At 50.8% G+C, this 24,012-nt stretch overlaps 1 protein-coding gene across 1 annotated transcript in view; it reads right to left on the bottom strand.

Moving 5' to 3' along the window:
• Adcy1 (adenylate cyclase 1) overlaps positions 1–24,012 on the bottom strand; it is an 85,391-nt gene that overhangs the window by 7,032 nt on the left and 54,347 nt on the right. Inside the window, exons 9-19 of the mRNA XM_010624913.3 lie at positions 18,691–18,885; positions 18,516–18,613; positions 17,286–17,370; positions 14,546–14,635; positions 14,079–14,332; positions 13,692–13,818; positions 5,483–5,599; positions 3,977–4,123; positions 3,333–3,431; positions 2,014–2,128; positions 770–894 (exon numbers count right to left, since the gene is read on the bottom strand). Coding sequence (XP_010623215.1) covers positions 770–894; positions 2,014–2,128; positions 3,333–3,431; positions 3,977–4,123; positions 5,483–5,599; positions 13,692–13,818; positions 14,079–14,332; positions 14,546–14,635; positions 17,286–17,370; positions 18,516–18,613; positions 18,691–18,885 — 1,452 coding nt within the window. The remainder of the gene's footprint in view (positions 1–769; positions 895–2,013; positions 2,129–3,332; positions 3,432–3,976; positions 4,124–5,482; positions 5,600–13,691; positions 13,819–14,078; positions 14,333–14,545; positions 14,636–17,285; positions 17,371–18,515; positions 18,614–18,690; positions 18,886–24,012) is intronic.

Raw genomic sequence — 24,012 nt, 5'->3', positions numbered from 1 at the left:
AGGCCATGGCACTGGATGCCAGGGCCTGGCATTTTGCTCAGACACTGAGGCAAATGCTCACAGCTCCCAGGGTCCTCAGGTGACCCATCAAGACCAGTGCCCAGCAGAACACAGCACGGCAACGGTGGCCACTGAGGTTGGGGTCAGCCAGCCCTGCCCATCCATGGTCTGTCAGTGCCCCATTCATAGTCCCCAAGGAGCAGCGTGGTCGTGCACAGGGATGGCACTGTCCGTTCAAGGCCCTGCAGACTGCAATTCACAGACAGGTGGCAGGAGGCTCACACGACCACAGGGCCTTCTCTGAGTGTCTCAGGGCAGATTTCATGCTACTCTAAGGGAAACTCTAAAAGCTGAGTCAGCCCCACCCTGAGGGAACGCAGAGGCCACTATCAGTGGTGCTTAGAAGGCGTCACAGCCACGGGATCTTGTCCTGCCCATGTGGCCCAGCCTCTCGGATGCAATGCACATGTGCAGTGCCCGCCCTCCCCCATACAAGCAAAGCCTCTTCCCTCCTGTGACAGCCAGGCCAGGAGCCCCAGGACGAGGAAGGAGAGCAGCCAGGCCACTCAGCTTCAGGGCCCAATCCTGTGACCCAAAGGGGCACCTGGCTTTGCCTACCCCAGGCTGCAAGCCCAGACTGCCCTCCAGGGGCTGCCAGCCTGCAATGCCATGTTCTCCATGCTGCCTGCCACCGCAGACCTAAGGATCACCACTGGTCTCCACACCTGCAGAATGAGCACTGTGTCTTAGGGTTCCTGGGTGAACTGACCTGGATCCTGCCCTGCACCCCGGTGCTGTCCATCCGACTGGCCACATTGACCGTGTTTCCCCAGATGTCGTACTGGGGCCTGCGTGCGCCGATCACCCCAGCCACCACTGGACCGACATTGATGCCTGGAAAACAGTCACGACTGTCAGTGTGACCACTGACCCTCGGGTCTCATTCTCTAGGTCACCTGTGTCCCCCAGGGACCGGCTCTGACCCCAGCCTCACAGAGGGGTGGTGGCACCTGTCCCAGAGTCCCCTACATGCCACCACACAAATGCTGCCAAGGCAACTCCTACCCCTCAGCGGTACCCCAGGCCCAGCAGCACCAGGCTGGACGTGGCTGAGGCCCTGCTCTATGACCACAGTATGTCCCCAAGTGTGCCCTCCTTCCGAATATATTTATAGCAGCTCCTGCCTTTTCTTAGGATGCAGCCTCTGCTTTGGGGTGTGGGTCCGAGAAGACAAAACAGTGTTCAAGGGCTCTGGGGGAGGGAACAGGGCCCCCTCCTCCCTCTGTCATCAGGCCCAGGTGCTGAATCACCACTCAGGAGACTTCTGTAGAAGCGCTCACCCTCTGTGCCTCAGTTTCCTTCTCAGTAAATGGGGTACACATGCCCTGTGCTGCCTGCCCTGGCCTCCAGGGGGCAGTGTGTGGTCTCTGCCATGGCGCCCTGGTAGCCCACTGGAACCAGTGCTGCCAGGCTGAGAGATACCCACCCTATGTTCCTCTCTGTGCACATGCACTGACTTCTCTGAGCTTGACTGCGTAGCTTTCTTAGAAATCAAGATCACTCGGGGCTACCCAGGAAGGAGCATGGGAAGCCAGAGGACATCCAGAGGCCCCGGAGGACCTGTGTCCAGCCCCTGGCTTGTCCAGCTGTGGAGAGACATCTGCAGGGCTCACTGGCTGGCTCCAGGACATCTACGGATCAGAGCTCACATGCTGGGGAAGAGGACAGGACCTGTCGTGAAGGCCAGGAGATGTCTGAGTCGCAAGACAAGCACAACCTCTGGCTCTTCGGAACCCGGTTCCAGAAACAAAGAGAGTTGCCTAGCAGGGAGTTCGTCTGATAAACTGTCTACACCTCAGAGAAAGGTAAGTTGTGTCTCATAAGTCAGACCTGATCTTTGGTCCTAAATCCCTTTCTGAAGTGTCCCTGCTTCCACAAGCTGCTTTCTGAGCCAACACTGTCCCGACTGCTGCATGGGACAGGATGGGCATTTTTCATCCCAGAGCCACCTACCAACTCGGAGGACAAAGTCGTTGTAGGACTGGTAGTTGATTTCATCCAGGACATCAAACATCTCAATGGCAAAGTCGGCCAGCGTGCAGAGGTGGGAAGAGATGGACTTCTTAGCCTAGGCGGGGCAGATGGGAGTGTTGCTTTGGGGGGCTATCGGGGCCGGAAGGGTGCAGGGACCAGCTGCACTGGCTCTGGGACTAGGATTTGACTCCCACCAAAGCCCCAGAATCTCCTGGCAGCCGGCTAGACACATATTTACTTTCCCAGTCTACAGGACGAAGACTGAGGCTGAGAGTCCAGGCTGTGCCCGGGTGGTGGTGTGGGTGTGGGACACAGGTGTCCAGGCTCCTGCTCGGACAACACTGTCACTGCCCATTGCAGGAGAGCAAGACAAGGACATGGGGCCTCTGCCACAAGCGGCACCCACTTCCTCCCTGGGGTCTGAGGCCCTGCATTAGCGCAACAAGGTCCTGTACTTTGTGAAATGGTGACAACTGTAAGGTTTCTAATTTTTATCTTTTTAAGGAAATTTTATTAGTCCTACATTTTATATGAGTGTAGGATGGCACTGAATGATTTTCCTGTATCACTTGATACGGTCCTATGGATTTTCTTCTTTATTCTGTTGATGTGATAAATCCCATCCACTCATTTTGGAAATCTGAGTTTTCTGTATCTGAAAACATCCCACTTTGTCTTGGTTTATAATTCTTTGTATTCATCACTGAATTCAGTTTGCTAACATTGGTGGAGGACTTATGCATGCCTATTCACAAGAAAGACTGGTCTGCAGCTTCCCTTTCTTGTGATGCCTTTGTCTGGCTTTGCTGAGGTGACACTAACCGTGCAAAATGTGTTAGGAAACATTCCTGAGGTTTCTACCTTCTGGAAGAGATTGTAGATAACTGGTATCATGCTTTCCATAATTGCTTAGAAGAATCCCCAGTGAACGCACCTGGGCCCTCTCCTTTCTGATCTGGAAGCTTACTCATGATTGGAACAGTTTTGGTAATAGCTCCTGGCCTTTTTGGATCACTTACCTGACTCATTTCATGATCCTGCTCTGGGGAGGAAGAGCACTCGATGGCATGGGGCTGGTGGGCAGGAAGGAGAGTCACAGGGCCTTGGGAGCGGGGCTAAGGGCCAAGGAAGCCACTGTGATGGCCCTGTGTGACCTTGCTAGGAGACAGTGTCCCCTAAGAGCCAGCCACTGCCGGATCAGCCTAGGACCCACTGCCCTAAACCACGGCAGGGAAAACCCTAAGTTGAGGACCTCCTTAGGACCTGGTGGCCAGCTGGGCAAGGCTGACAAGACTCACCCTGCTCCCCGCAGTGGGCGCCAGCCCCACTGCAGCCATGTACGTGCTTCCAATGGTCTTGATCTTCTCTAGGTCCTTGTAAAAGTCTTTTTCCATGAGCTTTGTATAAAACAGAAAACTCTGTTAATCATGAGGAGACATTTGAGGGGCGTCGCTGCTGCCAGCACATCCCAGGCAGCACCTCAGCCTCTTCCTGCTGGTATCAGACAGGATCTGGGGGTGCATTTGAAAGAAGAGTGGAGGGGGGCAGCCCGGCACCTGCCTCTGTTCCCACAGCCATGCTCACGGCCACCTAGGAAGATGTGGTCTCCAGCCATGGGGACAGAGACACAGACACGGTGCCAGCTGGGGAAGCACCTAAGCCACCAGCCTGTCCCTGTGAGGAAGCCATGCTGTCCCAGCCACCACCGATGTTAAGCCCTAGGGTGAGAACCTCATCCCCAGCCTAGCGCAAGGCCCTCCTCTCTGTTACGGTAGATCTAAACCTCAAGCGAGACAGAGTGAGTCCGCCTCTGGGGCCCTGCTTGCTCCCTGTCCATCTACAGAGAAGGGGGCATGGCGGAGGACACAGCAGACACCTATAGGATCTGGCTGGGTGAAGGAACAGCCTCGTCACCCCCAAGATGATGGCACAGCTGCCTCACCTCATCAAAGTCAGCGATGATCTCGTTGAGCAGCCGCAGACACTCCACGCCCATGTTGTTGCCGTCCAGCTCAATGTAGAAATCGTTGAAGTTGGGGATGGATGCAAACATGACACCCACCTGGGAGTAGGACTGGTAATACAGGTCCTGCAAGGGCACAAGGGTCAGCGGGCTGCAGGACCAAGTCCAGTCCACACACAGGGTGGGCCAGGGTCTCCAGGGCACGCAGCCCCACCCTCCTGGAGCAGGGGGCACGAGATGAATGGGACAGCAGAGAGAGGGACCTCAGGAAAGCCACATGCTACTCAGGTTACATGAGAATGAGCAGCCAGAAGGACAATAAAAAAATGTGCTGTGTGTTTAATGTTTTAAAATTACAGTTAAAACATGTTTCCAGGAGTCCCCTCAAAGTGCTTCTCCTCACTCTGAACACACTCATCCCATCATGTTTGCTGCTTTCTGAAGCAGCTCTGGAGTCCTCTTTCTTGAGTGTCTATACAAGGTTGATGAAAAGTATGGTGAACACTGCCACTGAATGCCCTCCAACGGAGAGACCAGCTCATAAAAACACGACGCTGTGTCCTCCTCTGCTTACTCACCACAGCTGGCATTGCGTGGCTTCCCGGCTCTCCTCCAAAGTCAAAATGACCATGAAAGGGAAACATTTTGAATCAATTCAGGACATCAAGGCAGCCGTGGCAGCCCAACTACAGACTCTCAGGAATGTTAGGATAAGCATGTTTGCAGTGAGGGAGAGTATTTTGAGAGGGATTTAGGACAATGTATCTTTTACTGCAATATTTTTTTTTAATGTAAAGATCCACTGTATGTTTTGATCACACCCCATATTTCAGGTTGAAGCTGAACCTTGAGGTTTCATTCCTGCCTATAAGACCTAAATAGCACCGAAATATCTTCATGTTTGACATTGGTCATCATAAGCACATGCTTTGTACCACTCTGCCAGCTGCAGCTCAGTACTGCATCTGGCTGGCCAGTTCTCAGAAGCTCCGGTCACCCCACATGTAGCAGGCACCACGAATGGAGGACTCTCCACCTACTTCAAGCAGATGTCACAAAGTACATCACCCCACAGCTTGGCACACTCTGTTTTTTAAGGTATATGCTGGCTAATAATTGGCCCTCAGGGAAATTCCACATAAACTGTTCAGAGAAAGCTTTTCCTCTCCGCACGTGTTTTACTGAAGTTCAGCGCTCGCTCTCTCCCCCTCTCTCTCTCTCTCTCTCTCTCTCTCTCTCTGGTGCAATGAAAGCTACGTTCCGTTCATAATCAAACAGGAGAGGAAAAGTAGATGAAAGCAAACCTGCCAGCCTGGGACTGGGGAGGCCGGAGCTCTCTGACGTCCCCTGTGCCGAGGCCAGGAGCTACACCTGCTAAATTAAGTCCAGTTGCAGGTGGAGCCAAGAGAGGGCGCTCCGAGCTGGACTCGGTACCCCAGCAGCCCTGCACACCCCGGAAGGGCCAGCGTGCGGCCGGGTGCTCACCATGTTCCGAGGGTTGGACATGAGGAAGTGCTGTGCAACGTGGGCCGGCAGGAGGTTGAAGAGGATCCGCTTGTTGTCCAGCTTCACCCTCTCCATGTCATCCCGCTCCTCTTCTGCCTGGGGGCGGCAGGGTCATGAGTCTGGGCGTCTACACCACCCTCGCCCGCCACCACAGCTCGCCTCTGATCACCCACACTGGACCCCGGGGCTGCTGTTGGCCCACACCAGGGCTCTCCTCCTCGGCACAGGGATGGGTTCACAGACATCTGAGAAAGATGCAACTCCTCCCCACTTCCAGGGTCTGCCCTGCCCTGGGGACCGCAGGCTCACACCCACCCCCACTGCACCAGTTCCAGGGGCCCCCAGGTCTGCCTCACTCAGAAGGCCCAGTGCCAGGCAGCAGCCACCTCCCAGTGCCAGGAGGGTCAACTGGAGCCTCACTGGCCTCCACCAGAGGCCCGCTTCTCTCCGCCACTGAGAAGATGCTCTGGGGACCCAGCTAGGGTGGATGCACGAACCAGCTCCAGAACCAGGGGGCCCAGAAGGAGACAGCAGGACCCAGCTAGCCCCAGCCGCTCCTCAGCAGCTGATGACAGTGACAGTGTCCGCCCCATTTGTGAGCACCGCGAGGGACAGAGGACCAAGTCTGCATATACGGGCACCAAATTCCTCAGTGTCCTTTGCACAAAACCTGACCCACGGAAGGAACACAACCTGGGAAGCAGCTATGTGTGGTGCCTATTTACAGGCACCAGATTCCCGAGTGCAGGAGACGACTCAACACCACCCTTACTGCAGGCCCGGGGCCCTGAATGCCAGCTGCTTCTCCCCGGGCTACAGTCTCCTTGTATACAATAGGTCAATACAGCCCCCACCTTTATTTCAAGGTCTAAAAAGTGAAGTCTGTTTGGGTGGGATTTTTAGGAGCAGCGTGGAGTTGCCACGCTCATCCAGAGCAGGAATGTAGGGGCTGAGAAGTTCAAGGCCAGATGTGGGCACTGAGATCCAAGGGCACCAGGCGGGCTTGAGCAGGTCGGAAACCAGGTCAGTGCAGACAAGACCCATGAGGACCACAGCACACAGGGACAAAGAAAGTCATCTAGGCCACAACCTCTGGGCCCAGCAGAGCCAGTCGCTGGCCACTCAGACGGGCTGGCACTCAGCCTGTAAACTGAAGGCACAGCCATGGGCGGCCCTCCAAGGGACTCAGGGCCCTGGCTCGTGATGGAAAAAGAAACAACAGACAGGAGCAAAGGACAGCACTGCTTGGGGAAGGCAGCACTGCTCCCGCAACAGCTGTGGCTTGGCCTTGGTTTCACTCAAAGATCAACAGCCTCTGGTTTCCAACCTCTGGCTGTCTCCTCACCTCTTGCTCCCGTCTATGTAACATTCCCTACGTGTCTCCTCCTACACAACACCTACCACTAGTTACCTGTCAGCCCCTCCCACTCGAGTACGCACTAAAGAAAAAATTATATATGAAGGGGGATAAAGAGGAAGGAAATAATACATATATTTTTACTAGCAGTTCTCATACCCAGGAGGAGGCTGAGGCAGGAAATCACTGAGTCTGTGGCCAACCTGGGCTACACAGTGAGTTCAAGACCAGCCTGAACTACATAGCAAGACCCTGTCCCAAACAAGCAAACAAACAAACAAATAAATAGGAATTAAAAGCATAACAGTTCTATGTAGTGGTGGCATAAAAATTTTACTCTCTCTGAAATATTACATTAATGTTGATAATATTTTAGTGACTGAAAACGCTTCTATTAAAAACAAAATCTTGGCTGATCAAAGTAGGTCTGAAAAGATCTGACTATGTCCATTTGGATCCAGGGACTGTCAGTGTAGCTCTTTCCTAAGATGTTATTATGTGTTTTGTTTGTTTGTTTTGAGACAGGGTCTCACTTTGTAGTTGAGACTGACCTGAAACTCACTATATAGCCCAGGCTGGTCTCCAACTCACAGTGATCCTCCTGCCTCAGCCTCCTGAGTGGTGGGATTACAGGCATGCGCCTCCATGCCAGCTGTTATTACGCTTTGAATTCATTCCCAGACGTAAAATTTTTGTTGCAATTTGGCTGATAAACATCCAACCTCTCCAGCAGAAGACCCTGAGTTATCTTGTATTTTTCTAATAAACAAGATAAAAATCTACTGAAATTCTCTATTTATAAGATTTTCCAACCAGCAGGGGAAACACCAGCATTTTCAAGAAAAGTGCTGCTAGGGTGGCACAAATCCTCCTGTAGTACACAGCATCACAGGACAAATCACAACTTGTGGGTTCAGAATGTTTGTTCTCTCTGGGGCAGATTCTTGCAAAAGCTTTCCCTTATTACTCGTGCTTACACTGTAGCAATTATCAACCAGAGTGCACTCCTCAAACCCTCTATGACATTCCAGAGAGGTCAGAGCCCAGTGTGCTTCGGTTTTGGAAAAAAAGAACAAAACAAAACAACAGCAAACAGCCCCATGTGACAAGTCCCTGGGATGTTGGCATGTGCTGTGGCTCTCAGCGTCACCCTGACAAAGCATCCTGGGCCAAATGAACGGGACGGGGCAACCCCAGCCTGGCCCCTGGGGTCAACACCCAGGCCGGGACAAGGGCACAGCCCTGCACAGGCCCAGCCAGGAGTTCCATGGGTTCCAGCCAGTTGGTTCTTATACTGGGACGCCCATGAATCAGCCAGGGTCCTGGAGGGGAACTCAGTGTTCTTTGGGCACCACCACTGTTGGGAAGAGCTTGGAAAGGGGTTGAGATCAAGCACTTCTGGCCCTCAGGGTAGAGGAACAGGCTTCTAACTTTGGGCCGATGGTCTCCTATTACCTTCCGTCAATAACTGATTTTCAGGGAACCACCTGGTCACCCAGATCAGAGACAATGCACACTGCTGGCACCCTGCCCGTTGGGTAGATGCAGCCTAATACAAGGGTGGCCCTGACCAGGGAGGTGAGGTGGGGTGCATGTGTCCAAAGAAGCCCTGATATCAAGGAGCCCTGGAACACGGGGGGACCCCCAGAACAGACTCCAGTGGTCTCTCCTCCTCCCTGGAGGGTTATAGTGAAAAGAGAAATAAATCAATACAATTCATGCTATCTAAATCTTGGAAGCAGCCTATATGATGATATCAACAGATGAATGGATAAAGAAAATGTGGTGTTTATACACAGTGGAATACTACTCTGCCATAAAGAAGGATAACTCTGAATCATTTAAAAGAAAATGAATGACCTTGAGAAATAATGTTGAGTGAAATAAATCTTTTGTTTTGTTTTGGTACTGGGGATCAAACTCCGGTCTTTGTGGTTGTGAGGCAGGCGGCAGCACCACTGAGCTAAATACCCAGCCCAAGCAAAATAAATCTTAAGTGCCACACAAGCGTAAATACCACATGGTTTCTTGATAAATCCAAAGTATAAATAAAGATCAAAATAGAAGACAGATAACAGGAAGTAAGGACACAGATCTTTCTCAAAGGGGAAGGGGATCAAGAGATGGAGAGAAGGAAGAGAAAGAACATGAAAAGGAAGTAAGATTGTGTTATGTACACATACAAACTCCACACATATACCAGTACAAATATACAAAAAATACCAATGTTTTAAAAATCAATATTGATCGCTTCTCGGCCTTTTGGCTAAGATCAAGTGTAAAAATCAATATTGACTTGGATGCTATTTACATTAGTTAAGCAAAGACAATAAAACATTTACTAGGAATACATTCCATACATTCAAGAAAAGAAACTAATGTTTAATACAAAGAAGATAGGAAAAAGACTCTTATGTAACTTCTGGAAAACTGTAACATTTGATATAGAAAATGAAGCTAATGGTAGATTAAATGCTGCAGTAGAAAAAAATACTAAATTTGACACAGTTGTAAAAAAATATCAAAAATGAAACACAGAGGAGAAAAGAACAAAATAAATGAACAGAGTATTAAGAAAGTGTGGGATAACCTCAATAGGCTTCATGTGTGTAACGAGGGTCCCTGAAGAAGAAGAGAAACAGAAAGGAGGGAGAGATGATAGAATAATATTGGAAGAAATAATGCTATGATCTCACTGTTTCGTGAAATTATAAAGCCAAAGGTCCATGAAACTCAACAAAACCCAAGCACACAAAGCATGGTAGAAACTACATCACAGTAGTGTATAATACAAAGGCTTCTGACAGATGGACACAGATATTCACCCCACTGTAGACATATTCTGTGGTGAGGTTCTTACACTACGTGTGAGGTCAGAGACCAGCACTGGAAGATGGATATATTAGACACCTATTAAAATAATACAGTAAAACAATACAGCTAATAAGAAAAATAATAGTAACAATCACACAAAGCAGAATAACAAAAATAACCCCAAACAGGCAGAAAAAGATGAATGAGAAAACAAAGTACAATGGGGTCCATAAGGAACAGCAAGATGGTAGACTAAAACTCAATCATAACAATAGTTACATTATAGACAGTCTTAATAGAAGGAAGAAGCTGATAAACCGGGTTAAAAAAAGCAAGACTCAACTGTATGCTGCTTAGAAGAAACCTACTTTGACTAAAAAGACATAAATAGGTTAAAGATAAAATGTTGTCAAAAGATACAATCAGAAGCTGGATTATTTATATTAACATCATAATACACTGTGGAGGTAAGGATATTACCTGGGAAAGAAGCTTTTTTTCTATAATGTAAGAGGGTGATAAAGGGTAAATTTTATCTATAGGGTATAATTCCAGATAGTAATGTACCAGATCATCAAATTACACAAAGCCAAAATCGAGAGAAGCACAAGTTCTACCTGTAATTATAGCTGGAAATCCCAACACACCTCTCAAAAATGTATACAGTAACAACATAGAAAATCAACCAGTTGACTTAACTACAATTTCTAAAGCATACCACCAAACAGTGACAGGACACATGTTCTACGCAAGAGCACAGAATACAGACATACAACAAGTCTCAAGAAATTGAAAAGGATTCAAATCACACTGTGTCTATTCTTGGGCCACCATATAATTAAATTAGAATTCAACAACTAAGACACAAAATCCTCAACTAAAGAACATACTTCTTAAGGCTTTTGGTTCAAAAAAGAAATCAAAGGGAAATTTAGAAAGTGATTTGAACCAAAGGAAAATGAAATGACATTAGTATTCTAATATTCATGGAATTCATCTAACATAGAACTTACAGACAAATTCATAACACACAGCATTCATTTTAGAAAGAAGGACAACTCTCTCAAATCGCCTAGGAAAATAACATAATCAAATCCAAAGTAACCCAAAGAAACTAAGCAATGCAGACGGATTTCTATCAATATTAAAGGGATCATAGGGAACACTAGAACCAATTTTATGTCAAGAATATAGACAACTTTCAAGAAAAACGTTAAACTTCAAAGCTACTTCCAAAAAGATATGGAAAACCCAAATAGTTGTATATCTTTAGAAAAACTAAAGTTGAGAGTTCCCTCAGCAACCCACTAACAACGCCTCCAAGTTGGAAGGACTTTGTGCCACCAACCAGTTGAGGAGGAAACACTGCACAGTCCTACTGAGAGTCTTCCCAAAAAAAAGGGCAAGGATGGAAGAGTCCCTCCTCGTTCTGCTGTGATCCCAAAGCAGAGGGAGACAATGCTAGGGCGTGGAGCAGTCTGTCCCCATGGGTTAATGTGTTAGGGCTGGGGGTTCCAAGGGAGGTTCTATCTGCAACTGTGCTGGGACCAATCCACGTGCAATGTCCTTCTCAAAGTTAGTGATGCTACCAGCAGAATTAGCCTCCCATCCAGGACTTCTGGGCAGACAGTAACTGCATGGATACTAATGAACATAAGCATTGACATTATAATTGGCAAGGTGATTATCTACCAAGATCAGAGAAAATAACAGCCTGAGGACAAACACACCCCAACAGATAAAGACAAAGAGGTTAAGGATGTCATCATGAGGGAGAAGCCTATCTATCTATGCAAGTTTGTATGGCCAAGCTGGTCTCCAAAAACAATTAACCCGTCCAGCCTTTGGCCTGAACACTGAGCGATAGTTTGGGGGCTCTGATGCCTGCATAACCTGCCTAAATGTCACACAATCTAAAAAGTTCTGTCTTAGCTGGGTTATGGAAGTGAGGCAGTATTTCTTTCTATGTGTCTATGGAAAAAATGTCAGTGTGCTCCAGCTAGCAACCCTTCCACCCTGACCCGTGTGCCAGTGGACCCCTGTGAGATCCATGCCCTGAGTCTGCAGCTGGGTGATGGCGGGGAATGGTGCATGGAGCATCACATGGTGAGGTCACACCTTGGCTCTAATCACCTCTAAATACTGCATTTAATACCAGATATGACAATGTAACAACCAAAGCCAAGGAAAGGCCAGGCCAACCCAGATGAGAAAAAGAACCTCCCCCAGGGCGCATACCTAACTGGGGGTCACAGCCAAGGCTTCCACCCACTTGCTGAGAGTTCAAGGCCCACTAGCACCCTAGTGAATCACCATACCAACCCCCATCTTGCGGTCTCTCTGTCCCGGCTTCCTGGCCCTGGGGGGATTCACACCCAGGGATTACACTGGGGAGGACAGTGGATGGCAGGGCCAGCTGGTCTTGGGCCACCCCGCTGGATCACATCTGACAGCAGGCAGAGCTGGACAGAAGCTGGTGGCACAACCTACCCCAAAAAGGCTGTCCCGTTACCTGGCATGGCTCTGGCTGACTGCAGCTGGCCAAGGCTCCTTTCCAGGAACCCCTGCAGCCAGCTGCTCCCCATGACCTGACCAGGGAGGTCAGGTGACCTGGACAGTGCTGACCAGCAGGCACCCTGGGCCCTGCTTCCTGTTGGGCTGGGTCAATGGGGAGCACCCACAGGATTCATGACTTTTAGCCAAGGGACAGCATGGTATGACTGAGCCAAGAGAGAGGCCCAGCACAACTCCTTCCCTCACTCCAGGCCCAACCACAATGCTAAGTAGGGAATTCCAGTCATGCCAGGCAACCTGGATTAGGGGTTTTGCCCCACTTCCCAGCTGGAGGGAGGAGAGTTTGGCTGATCACTGCCCCTAGGAAGTGGCTGGAACTGGGGGCCAGGACACCTATGCCAGGCCCAGCCTCCACTGCTCCTGCTGCTACTGACCAGGGTCTTGGTTCTCACTGCACTGCCGCTCAGCCTCAGCCGTGAAATGCCTGGCACCCTCAGCTCATGTCCATGGTGAGCCCCTGCTGCTTCTGGCCCCAGCTCCTCTCCACTGTCCTCCAGCTGCACCCATCTGGGTTCACAACCCTAAACCCAAGCAGGGTCCCTGCAGTCCTGGCCGCAGACTGGAGGCTCTGGGCTGCCAGCCCTCCTGCTCCTCTGGCCCCAGACTCTTCACACCAGGGGATCAGAGCCCACTTGGAGTCTCACGGACAGCCCTGGGTCCCATCTCAGCCACCTACGGCTGCTCAGCCCTGGCACGTCCATCTGTGTCCCCATCTTCTCACGTGTAACCCCCCTCCCTTCGAGGGAATGCCACAGCTTCAAGAGCAGAGACTGTTGCTAAATTGTATGCATAAGAAGACTGTCTCCCAGCCAGGCCTGTCATCCCAGCACTCTGGGAGGCTGAGGCAGGAGGATTACCAAATTCAAGCCCAGCTTGGGTGACTTAGTGACTTAGACACCCCCTGTCTCAAAAAGATTTAAAAAAAAATCATCTCGCTAAAGCCAAGATCCCTCAGCCTTCATCGGCAGGTGGGGAAAGCAGGACAGCTCTGTAGACAGGATCAGGGCCTGCATAACCCGGCCAGAGCCCACTGCCTCACAGCCCACCGACCTTCAGGGCACAGGGTAGCTGGGGTAGAACCCACACTGGTGCCAGGTGCTGCCCTCCCTGCTGAGTCTCCCACAAGGCTCCCCTGGCCTCCTGCCAGAATCCTCAAGAATTCAGATTCCCAGTCCTATGGGACAGAGGCCCCCCTCACGCCCCCAGAATCTCGTCCCCTCGGAACATCACCACCACCTCTGCCTGGGACGGAGACTCACTGCCACTCAGAACAGCCATGCCGACCCCAGCTACCCGCTCACTGCCCCACAGCCCCTGCGTGCTCTTCCCCAGCACAGTCCCGCTGCCCAGCCCCACCGGGCTCTGTCCACCCCAAGCTGCAGGCTGGAGAGCTGCAGGCAGTGACTCCCCTCCCACCCCAGAGGCAGAGAGCACCCATCTTGCCTGCGCAGCCCAGAGGTAGTCCAGCCGCAACCTGACGTCCACCTGCCTGGCATGCAGGGCCAGCGTGCAGGAGAAGAGCAGGATGGCCATGATGGGCTCGTAGCTGCGTCCAGAGAGGGCTCCGCCCCTGGGGAGACAAAGGAGGAAGCCCCAGTGGGTGTGGGGCCATCGTGCCCTGAAGACAAAGGTTTTGTGCCCGGAAGGACCAGGACCCAGGCTGCAAGTCTGAGTGTGCAGACCTGGATGAGGAGGAGAAACGGCAAAGCCACTAACTCAGGCCTTTGCCAGAGTCCTTATATACCAGCACACCAGCAGCAGCTCTACAGAGCTTACATGGAGGTCGCCAGTAATGCCGCTGGCGTTCAGGCCCCAAGGAGCTCCACTCACCCTGCCTTGGTGTAGCCGCTGAGCTCCAGGACAAGGATGTAGGATGTGGTGAGCCCGGACAGCAGAATCATCTTTGGCAAGGAGGACACCCTCAGGAATATGGCTAGTGGGAGGGTGCCCACCAGGCAGCACAGCAGGGCATGGTGGGCAGACTCACAGGGCAGGGCAGGCAGCACAGTGCGCCGGCCGCCGGCTGCCAGGACCACCAGGGAGCTGTTGGACTTGGAGCTCCAGGCCCAGGGCAGGCAGCCCACCTGGGGAGGGATGGGCACAGGGCTCAGGAAGCAGGAGGAGCCCTGGTCTCCCAGCACCCCCAACCTCACTATAACCACCCACCAGGCCCCACCAGGCCCCCAGGATCCCACACACTGCCCACACACTGCAAGGGCTCCAGCCAGCTTCTCCCCAAGCCGGAGCTCCCACTGTCATCATCGCCCCTCTGCCAGCTGGGAGCCCGCAGTGCTCACCACACATCCTTGGGCCACGGAATAGATTAAGACCACGATGAAAACACACAGGACAGTGCGGATCTGGATGGTCAGGCACCCTGGAAAACACTGGGAAAGAAGACATTTTGCTTTTAAACTATTTGATCACAAAGTGGATCCAAACACACAGACAAGAACCTATAAAAGCAGGAGGAAAGATAGCCAATATCTTTAATAAATGGTGTTGGAAAAACCAGATTTCAACTTGTCAAAGATTAAAACTAGACCCCTATCTTTCACCATGCACTAAACTAAAATCCAAGTGGACTAAAGATTTAAATATTAAAACAAAAATACTAAACTTGCTGGCAGATAAATTAGGTAGAACTCTTGAAGATATCAGCATAGGAAAAGACTTTATGCACAAATCCTCAGTAGCACAGGAACTAGCACAAAGAATCAACAACTGGGATCTCATCTTATTAAAAAGCTTCTGCACTGCAAGAGAAACCACCAACAGAGCTGAGAGACAACCTATAATGTGGGAAAAGAAATTTTACCAGCTGTTCCTCGGACAAAGGTCTAGTAATGTAGAATATATAAAGGACTAAAAAAAATCAGACCCCCCAAATATAAAGACCCAATTCAAAAATGGGCATCCAAAATGAACAGACATTTCTTAGACAAAGAAGTAAAAGCAGCAAATAAACATATGAAAAAATATTAAATATCACTGGTCATTTGAGAAATGCAGATGAAAACAACACTGAGATTGCAACTCACACCAGAAAGAATGGCTGCTATCAAGAAATCAACCAATAACAAATGCTGGTGGGACTGTGGAGAGAAAACAACCTTCTTCATTGTTGGTGGAAGTGCACAATGGTGCAATCACTGTGGAAATCAGTATGGAGATACCTCAAAGAACTAGGATTAGAGGTCCCATTTGACCCAGCTAGTCCTCTGCTGGGTTATCTTCCCAAAAGAACTAAAAGAATCACACCACTGTAATATATGTGCATCCACGTTTATAATGGCACAGTTTGTAATAGCTAAAACTTGGAAACAGCCCAATTGCCCATCAGTTGGAAACTGGATAAAGAAGATGTGGTTTTTCTTAAAAAATGGAATATTACTCAGCCATAAAGAATGATAAATTAGAGTCATTCGTAGGAAAATGGATGCATATTAAAGTCACACTCTTAAGTGAAATAAAATAAGTCACACACGTGCAAATACCAAACAGTTTCTCTGGTGTGAAAAACTAAAAGTGTAAATAAAAATCAAAATGTATAACTGATATTGTGAAATAGGAAGAAAATGTCTGAAAGAGTAGGGGAAGTAGGAGGGGTAGTGGAAAGGAAAGAAGGGGAAAGAAAAAATATGAAAAAAGGAAAAACATGGAAACAAAGTCTTTGTATATTGGGAAGGGTGGAAGGGGTGAAGGCAGGGCAGGAGAATGGGGAAAAAATAATAAGAACCAAGATACATCATGTAAAGGTACAAGACCCTAACAATGAATGTAACTGTACTGTATACTTAAAATGTACCAATAAACTTAACAGAAAAAAAAAGCTACAAAAGCAAACTGCAAGGTCCCACCTCTCCCTGCCCTGTACCCTCCACACATTTCCTATATTCTCAGGCAAGGAATTCTCCACAGTTAAAAAAACAATCCAGAACACTACAGTCTTTCAAATGAAAAGAGCAACCCCCTTCCCTCTGCTGGACACCACAACTGTGATCAGCAATGACATTCACAGAGTGGAATGAACTTGACACTTTTATTACACTGAATTCAGTGAATTCAGGAGCAGTGAGAATCTCCACTCATTTGCGTCATCTTTCTTGTCCTTTCCTTAAGTTTTATCAAGTTCTTCATACAGATTTGATATCATTCTTAAGTTACTAGGAATTTTATTTTTAAATCTCCTTTATTTTAAATACAGCTTGAAATATTCAACACATGGCTTCAAGGAGAAAAGGAAGAAGTCCTTTGAACACTCACATTCCTAAAAATACAACTACAGACTGAAATCAATACACAGCGCCTTAGAGAAAGCGACAGCAGCGGCCAGCCCAGGCATATGATAAAGGCATCTACCTGAAGTGAGAAGTTTCAAACTCAAAGTCGTTCAACCTATGGAAGTTAAGAGACTGCGAATGTGCTTTTTGTAAATAGCATCTTAGAGCCAGGCATCTGGAAGCTGAGGCAGGAGGATAGATAAGTTCAAGCTCAGCCTGTGCAATAAGACCCTGTCTCAAAATAAAAATAAAAAAGGACCAGGGGTGTAGCTCAGTGCAAAGGCCCCGAGTTCGGCCTCCAGTACTACCATAAATAAATAAATAGATAGAATCTTCCTAATTCAGAAAAAAATCAAGATGGTACCTATGACAATGGTAAAGCTGATGAACAAAACTACTTCATCTTTTCAAGAAGTTACTGTTTTCAGCAACAATGCACAAAATAACACTGTGTCTAGCAGAAGTGGCCAACCATGCCTACCGGAAGTGGCAATCGCAGTGGGGGGGGTGGCCTTTTGGGGTGAAGGCTGGGGCTGACTGAGCGATGCAGAGAGTAGGGCAAGTGCCCATGGACACGCAGGAAGCCACACAACCCTCCCATGCCCTGCCCGCTGTATCCAGCAGCTGGCTCCCAACAGCCTGGTGCCCGGCCAGGCCTGGGCCCAGAGCAGGCGCTGCATCCTGCTCAGCAGGCAGCAAGCACCACCCGGGACCGAGCAGGGGATGCACAGGGAAGGGACAGAGACCACAGTACCTGGACCCGGGTGATGTGCAGGTACAGCACACAGGCAACCAGGAAGCAGATGCAGAACACGAGCAAGAGCAGGACAGCCACACTCCTGGGGACAGAGGACGCAAGGGTCGCTGCTGAGCTGGGCCAGGGGAGGTGGGCCCATCATGTACCTGAGAACTGGCGCTCCTCCCTCCGCCACGTTCCCAGCTTCCTGGCCCCCGGCTGCCTGCCCTGGGGTCCTCGGGGGGCCCACCCACAGCCGGTTGTGCCCAGGGCAGGCACTGGGGATCCTGCACTGATGGGGGTCTCTCCAGAGTCCACACCGCCCCCATTTCATGCCCCCCATCCCAAAATGGAGTCTGAGTCAAGGGTCCCCGGCTGCCGCACCCTCTCCTCTGAGGGGAAGAGCCGCCCTCCCACCGGCTGCCCAGGAAAGGTGTTCGGAGAACAAATCTGAACCCCAAACAGGGCCTTGGAGGAGGCTGGGTTCACAGAGCCCCTCCACTGGTCTGGTACAGGGTCTCCAAGGGCTTCCTGCAAACTCAGAGGAGCCACTGCTCCCCCTTGTGGGTTTTATTAAGGAACAGGTGAGTCTTGGGGAGTAAAATGAACAGGTAGAGACTTCCTGGGGTCCTGCCTGTCCCAAAAACTGCCAAACACATCGGTCTGGGGGATAATTAAATATTAAAATCACTACAGTTTCCTTCCTTTTCGGGGCCACTTTTTTTCATTTTCATGTTTCTGAAAAATTATGCAAACCTAGAAACCAATGAGGACATTCAGGGCACTGTTCTTATAAGCCAATGGCACAGGTCATGTGATGGAGAACCCGAAAATATATGGAATTAAATCCACAGTGACAAGGCCCTCGCTGTGCTGAGCTATTGGCCTTGGTAAGAACTGGAAGGTGGCCAATGCCTTCCTCAGGTGCCAAAAGCAATGGGAGGGTTACTGGGAGGTGAATCTTGAATATAAAATGGGCACTAAGCTGGGTGCCACACATCTGTAATCTTAGCACTTTGGGAGGCTGAGGCAGGAGGATCTCAAGTTTGAGCATGGGTAACATAAGGGAGATCCTATTTCAAAATTTAAATTTTTCTAAAAGGGATGGGGACGTAGGTCAGTGTAAAGGTCCTAGGTTCAATTCTCAAGACTGAGAGGGAAAAAAAAAAAAACAGCTTCCAACCCTGTAGACCTGGACTGCTTGTTTCTTGGAGACTCTGCCACACCCCCGATGAGAAAAGCACTTACTGTGGGATTACCAGAAGGTAGATAAGGCCAAATAAGGCAGCCAGGATGAGGGCGAGGACTACGGCGCTGGTGAAGTATTCGTCCTGCAGCTGGTGGTACTGCGGGCCCAGAGAACCATCAATCCACAGCCCAGGCTTCCGGCCCCACCCAGCCCCGCGCCCAGCCCCAGCCGCACCTTCCGCTCCCGCTCCACGTGCTTATACTTGAGCGTGAAGAAGTTGAGGTCTGCCATCTCCAGCTCGGGCTGCCGGGCCTCCAGCAGCCGGCTGATGTACCTGTTGACCCGCGTGCCTGGCGTGGTGTAGACCACATTGGCGGAGAAGGACGAGCGGTTCCTTAGCTTTTCCGAAGCTGTTCTCAGCGCCCTCCGCTGCGGCCATCGTGGAAATAAAGCAACTGGGTCAAATTCTGCACTGTATTAAGAAGAGCCCTGCCCCAGCCCTGCAGCCCGACCCCCGCCCTAGTCCGGCCTCTGCGTCCCCACCAGGGATGGAGGCCAGCGCAGCTCTGCCCTCCGCTGGCCCGCAACTGCACAGAGGGGTGTTCGACTTGGAAGGGGCTCCCAGGGAGGACCCCACGTGACAGCACCGCGTAAGAATTACGGGGTCCAGCCATGTGAAGTGGGGGATGTCAGCCGGGACAGATCAGCACCCACACCCTGAAGCCAACTCAGAAGATAGGGATCCCCTAGAGAACAGGGCAGGTCCCCTGTTCCCTGCCCCATCTCCCTCCTCTGACACCCACATGGCACCGGAGGGTGCAGAAGACACCAGCATCCCGAAAGGGAAAGGGATCTCATCTGAGGCCATCGCCTGTTAATCCAGGCTCTAGGGACAGGGCCTTGGAGCTCCCCACACTTCAGGGGAAGCAGGAGTGTAGAAAGGACACAATCCACACAGTTCCAGAAAGGACAGGATAAACACATTCCCTTCTGAGTCACCCTGGGGGAAAGAACTCTGACCCCACACAGAGTCAGGGCAGGGAAGCCGCAAAGGGTTCGGGAAGGCAGAGGCCCTCTCGCTGGGGACTCAGAAAAAGTGTGTATGGCAGGGACCCTGTCTTTCGGTCTTATCACGATATCCCAGGCCAAGGCCCGGAGGAGCCCAAACCCTGGGAATGCGATGGGCACAGCAAGACAGAGTCCCCAGAGGATTTGTTCTCTCTGGTCAAAGTACCAAGAATGTGCAGCCTAGAAAAAGAAAAAACTTCCAGAAAAATTTGCACCCACCCCAGGACAGTGAGCTAAGGCCATGCCAGAGGCCAGACTTCCACCCTCCCAAGGCCCCAGGAGGCGCTGCCCAGCCCACTGAGTCAGCACAGGGAGAGCCAAACATGGTCTGGATGAGCTGCACCCGAGGCAACCAGGAAGCCCTCACTGAAGGCCTCTGTGACACCAGGGAAGATGAGTGCACTACCTGGGCTCTGTCCCTGCCTGGCAGGAACAAGACAGCACTCCCACTACACCTTCTATGGTCAGAGGAGCCCAGGGATCCAGACCCATCACTTACAAATGAACCATCAGAGGGCACAACCACCAGGCAAATCACCCTAATCCACGCTCAAAATCATTTCCAAAAATCCAGCATCCAATTTTCATTAAAGAACAAATGCAAACCCTTGAAAGAACCAGGTGTATCCTACTCCTAGCCCGCAGTCACAATTAGTGGGAAGACCCTATTTATTTCACCTGCTAGAGGCAGAACGAAAAAGAATTTCCAGCTTTATTACTATCATTTTATTTAATATTGGATGGAAAAGATGAAGCACAAGCATCACCAGTTACAGACCACACGCCTTACCGTAGATCTGGAAAACCCAAGAGGACTGAATAGAACACCGTCACAATCGGTTTCAATTAGTGAGCTAAAATTTTATCCTCGATAAATTCAGATAAGTAAGGTAGAAATTATCCTTCCCAAAATAATCCCAGGCCAAGTTTAAACAAAAAGCCCGGGGCTGGCAAGTTGCTAGCAGACCAGAAACAGGAGAAAAGGCCTAGTATGGGATGCCAAGGCAACACTAGAGCATGTTGGGAGTGTGCAGTTTGGCAAGGTGCTCCCTCAACCCAAAATTTCACCAACAAGAAGTACCCGGCTCCTGTCATGTTTGCCCAGATGTCTGTAAAAGCTATGATGCTGTGGATACAACACCACCACCTAGAAATGAAGTCTCTGTCTATGACAAGCGAGCAGTCATGCGGTCACAGAGAAGGGACCGGGACTGGATTTGCACGGCATCCAGTATACCCAAGGCCTGTGAGGAGTAAAAAGACTGCGCCCCACACAAAACACTCAGTACCCAACCTGCACGCCCCTCCTGACGCACACATAGAAGCAGACTGGACATAGCAAGGGGTTTGGAAGACAAGGTCTGCATCCTGGAAACACGTTGCTTTTATTTATTTATTTTTAATCAATAAGGTCAAGTAGTGAAATATGGGGAGAGGGGACTGTGGTGTATTAGGAGGTGATAACAGAGAAGGGGCCCCAACGTGGGAGCCACCGCTGGTGACCGGCATCACAGTCTCAGAGACGCCCACTCAGAGCCATTTCCCACACAGAATCGCACTTTGGTGAATGGCAGAGCTATGTATAATTTGCTTTGTTTATAAGATACCCTGAATACCAATGGAGTCTGGTCTCAAATGTGCTCTTTTCTTAGGCCAGAAAGCTACACAATAGTCAAAGAAAAAAAATTTTTTTTTGAGGAATGCTTAATAATACAGAGAAATCTTTATGTACTCTGGCAAGGGAAGAAGAAACAAGCAACCACACTGCTTGTCTGTCATGCAACTGAGTTTATTAAAAAAAAAAAAAAATGAAACCAGGCCTAGTGATGCATGCTGGCGGCCCCAGCACTTTGGGAGGCTGAGACAGGAAGATGCCAAGTTTAATCCTGGCGCTGGGGTGAAGGGAGGGCAGGAGACAGACTAACAACGTAAGGAGAGCCTGTCTTAAATTAAAGGTCGGGGAGGCAGCTCAGTGTGAAGGCCCCGAGTTCAATCCCCAGTGACACACACACACACACACACACACACACACACACACACAAATGTACAGACACACAAACTTAGACAACTGGATGGAACTTAGTTGGGTTTTTGTAGGATGACAGGATTATAGACAAACATTCTTCAATTCCTTCTTCATGTATTTTTTAATTTCTCCATATTTTCCATGGGAGATGCTTTTATCATCAAAGGAGGGCATTCAGAGGACAGGCAGAGCAGGTGTCTGTGGATCAGGGACAGGCCAAACCCCAGGAGCGGATGGGGCAGCCTGCCTCCCTCGAAAGGAGAGGGTGGTGTGCCGGACCCCTACAGAACCTTCTTCTGGGCCAGTGGTGAGGAACCTATTGCAGTGTGTTGTTTTTCTTTTAAGACAAGAGATGCTAACGTATGCGTTGCTTTTCTAAAACTAAAACCTCAGTATTAAGGTTTGACTGCAGTGTTGGCCCTTTATAATCAATAAGGTTTGGGGCTCTGTCTCAAGAAGATTCCCATGGCCATCCTAGGCCAATCCATGCGTGACCCATCAAATTCGGCTTCAGCCAAGATGCCACCCGGACCTGGACTCCAGTCCGCCCGGCAGCCTGGCCTGTCCCCTGGCACTGTGCTCAGAGGCAGCTCCAGTCCTCTCCCCACTCCGAGACCCCACAGTCACAGCCCTGCCCCTCTGCAAGGGTCCTGAATAAAGTCAGCCTCCCTGCACTCTCACAAGTGTCACTGATTTTATTTATTTGTGCATTTATTTCTTTATTGGTGGTAGAGTTTGAACCCAGGGTCTTTGCACTGAGCTACATCCCCCAGCACTTTTTCAATTTTTTAAAATTCCAAGACAGGGTCTCACTAAGTTGCCCAGGGACTGGTCTTAAACTTGCCATCCTCCTGCCTCAGCCTCCCTGAGTTCCAGGATTACAGGTATGCACCCCCACCCCCAGTTCCGATTTCCTTCCAATACCACCCCAACTTCCACTCTGGCCAGGGCTCCTGTGCAACATCCACCTTGGTCAGTGGACCCTGCACCCCTGAATGGGCAGACCCAAAGAACACTTGTCCCCAGACAGGAGAGCTGTGAGTCACCCCCCCAAAGAGGACATACGGGTGCCCCCAAGCCATGCCCTGGGTTGGGGTTCTAGTGCTCCCAGCCTAACCCAGCCCAGCTCCACACAGCTGCTGCAAACTGAGCTGGAGGTGCAGGGAGCGAGGACAGGCTGGGACACTGAGGGGAGAGGACAGCAGGGAAAAGGCCCTCTGCAGTAAGCGCCTGCCCCTGGTGGTCCCACCCAAGACAGATGGCAGAGGGGACATCAGGACAGCAAAGGTGTTCTTTCCATGGATGCTGGTTAACTCCAGCCTCTGCCCATGGGCAGACCCGAGGGCTGGGGGAGGGGAGCTCCCAGGGACAGAGGCTGCACAGGGGACAGAATGAGCACAGCAAGGCCTGTGGTCAGAGCTCAGGGTCAGAGCGGAAAGGAGGAGGGGCTGCTCCAGCAGCATGGGGCAGTACTGGCCTGCGCTGACCTTGTGCGAAGGGAAGACCGACCGCCTGCAGGGTGCTGCACAGCTGGGGCAGAGAGGTGGGCCTGAGGGACCCTAGGGAGGCGTTGGGGACAGGGTGAGAGGCGGGTGGGGCCAGGCCCAGGGCAGCAGGCTCAGTGTCCACATCCACGCATGGCCTAAACCACAAACCTGTGTCGGTGCCTGGAGGGCGCAAGACTGGGGCTCGGGTGAGGCTGGAAGTGTGCCCTTGTCCAGGAGACACAGGGGGCAAAGATGAAATAGGGACCCCCTACTCAGTGCCCGAGGGGCGGAAGGAGGGTGCCAAAGACAGGGCTGGGCCTGTGGAGGCAAGAAGCTCTCCAGCACAGAAGCCCAGCTGTGCATCCACAGGCAGTGGAGCAGGAAGGCAGCTGAGCTCCAGTGCTGCGGTGCCCCAGGCTGAGGGGACGCTGCACAGGGCAGGGCTGCCCAGCCCGGGGTCCGGAACAACGCAGGCACTGAGGATTCCCAGAGCACCAGCCACAGGACAGTGGCTGCAGGCTCCTGAAGCAGGGCCTGGGGAGCGTGGGTTCAAAGCTCCCAAGAGCCACTCAAAGGCAGCTTCTGGAGTCACCTGTGACCTATGCAGGGACAGCAGCTGGCTCACAGACACCACCCTCCCAGGGCATGAGCAGCCCTCGGTATCTTGGTGCATCCATCAACTGAGAGTCAGAGCCTGCTCGCTGTGCCCGAGAAGACCCCTGCATCCTGAGTCTTACTAAACCGGCACCCCTTAGCAATCGGGCAGGAGTGGCTCCTGCTCCCAGCCTAGCTCCTCCCAGACATCCAGGCCCTGGAGGCTCCTGACTTCCTCTTTTGCCTCAGGCTCAACTGCTCTGCACTGTTCCTATCATTTCTAATTTTCATTTTTTGTTCCCCATGGATACTTTTGGATTATATTTGGTTTTCAAAATTTATTGCATGGAAATGTTCTTAACTCAATGACTACATTTAGGA

The sequence above is a fragment of the Fukomys damarensis genome, unplaced genomic scaffold (assembly GCF_012274545.1).
Source record: "Fukomys damarensis isolate Sample0158 unplaced genomic scaffold, DMR_v1.0_HiC HiC_scaffold_17, whole genome shotgun sequence".
In the NCBI taxonomy this organism is placed as follows: Eukaryota; Metazoa; Chordata; class Mammalia; order Rodentia; family Bathyergidae; genus Fukomys; species Fukomys damarensis.
Note: the sequence above shows the minus strand (reverse complement) of the source record. Positions and strands in the feature narration are given on the sequence as shown.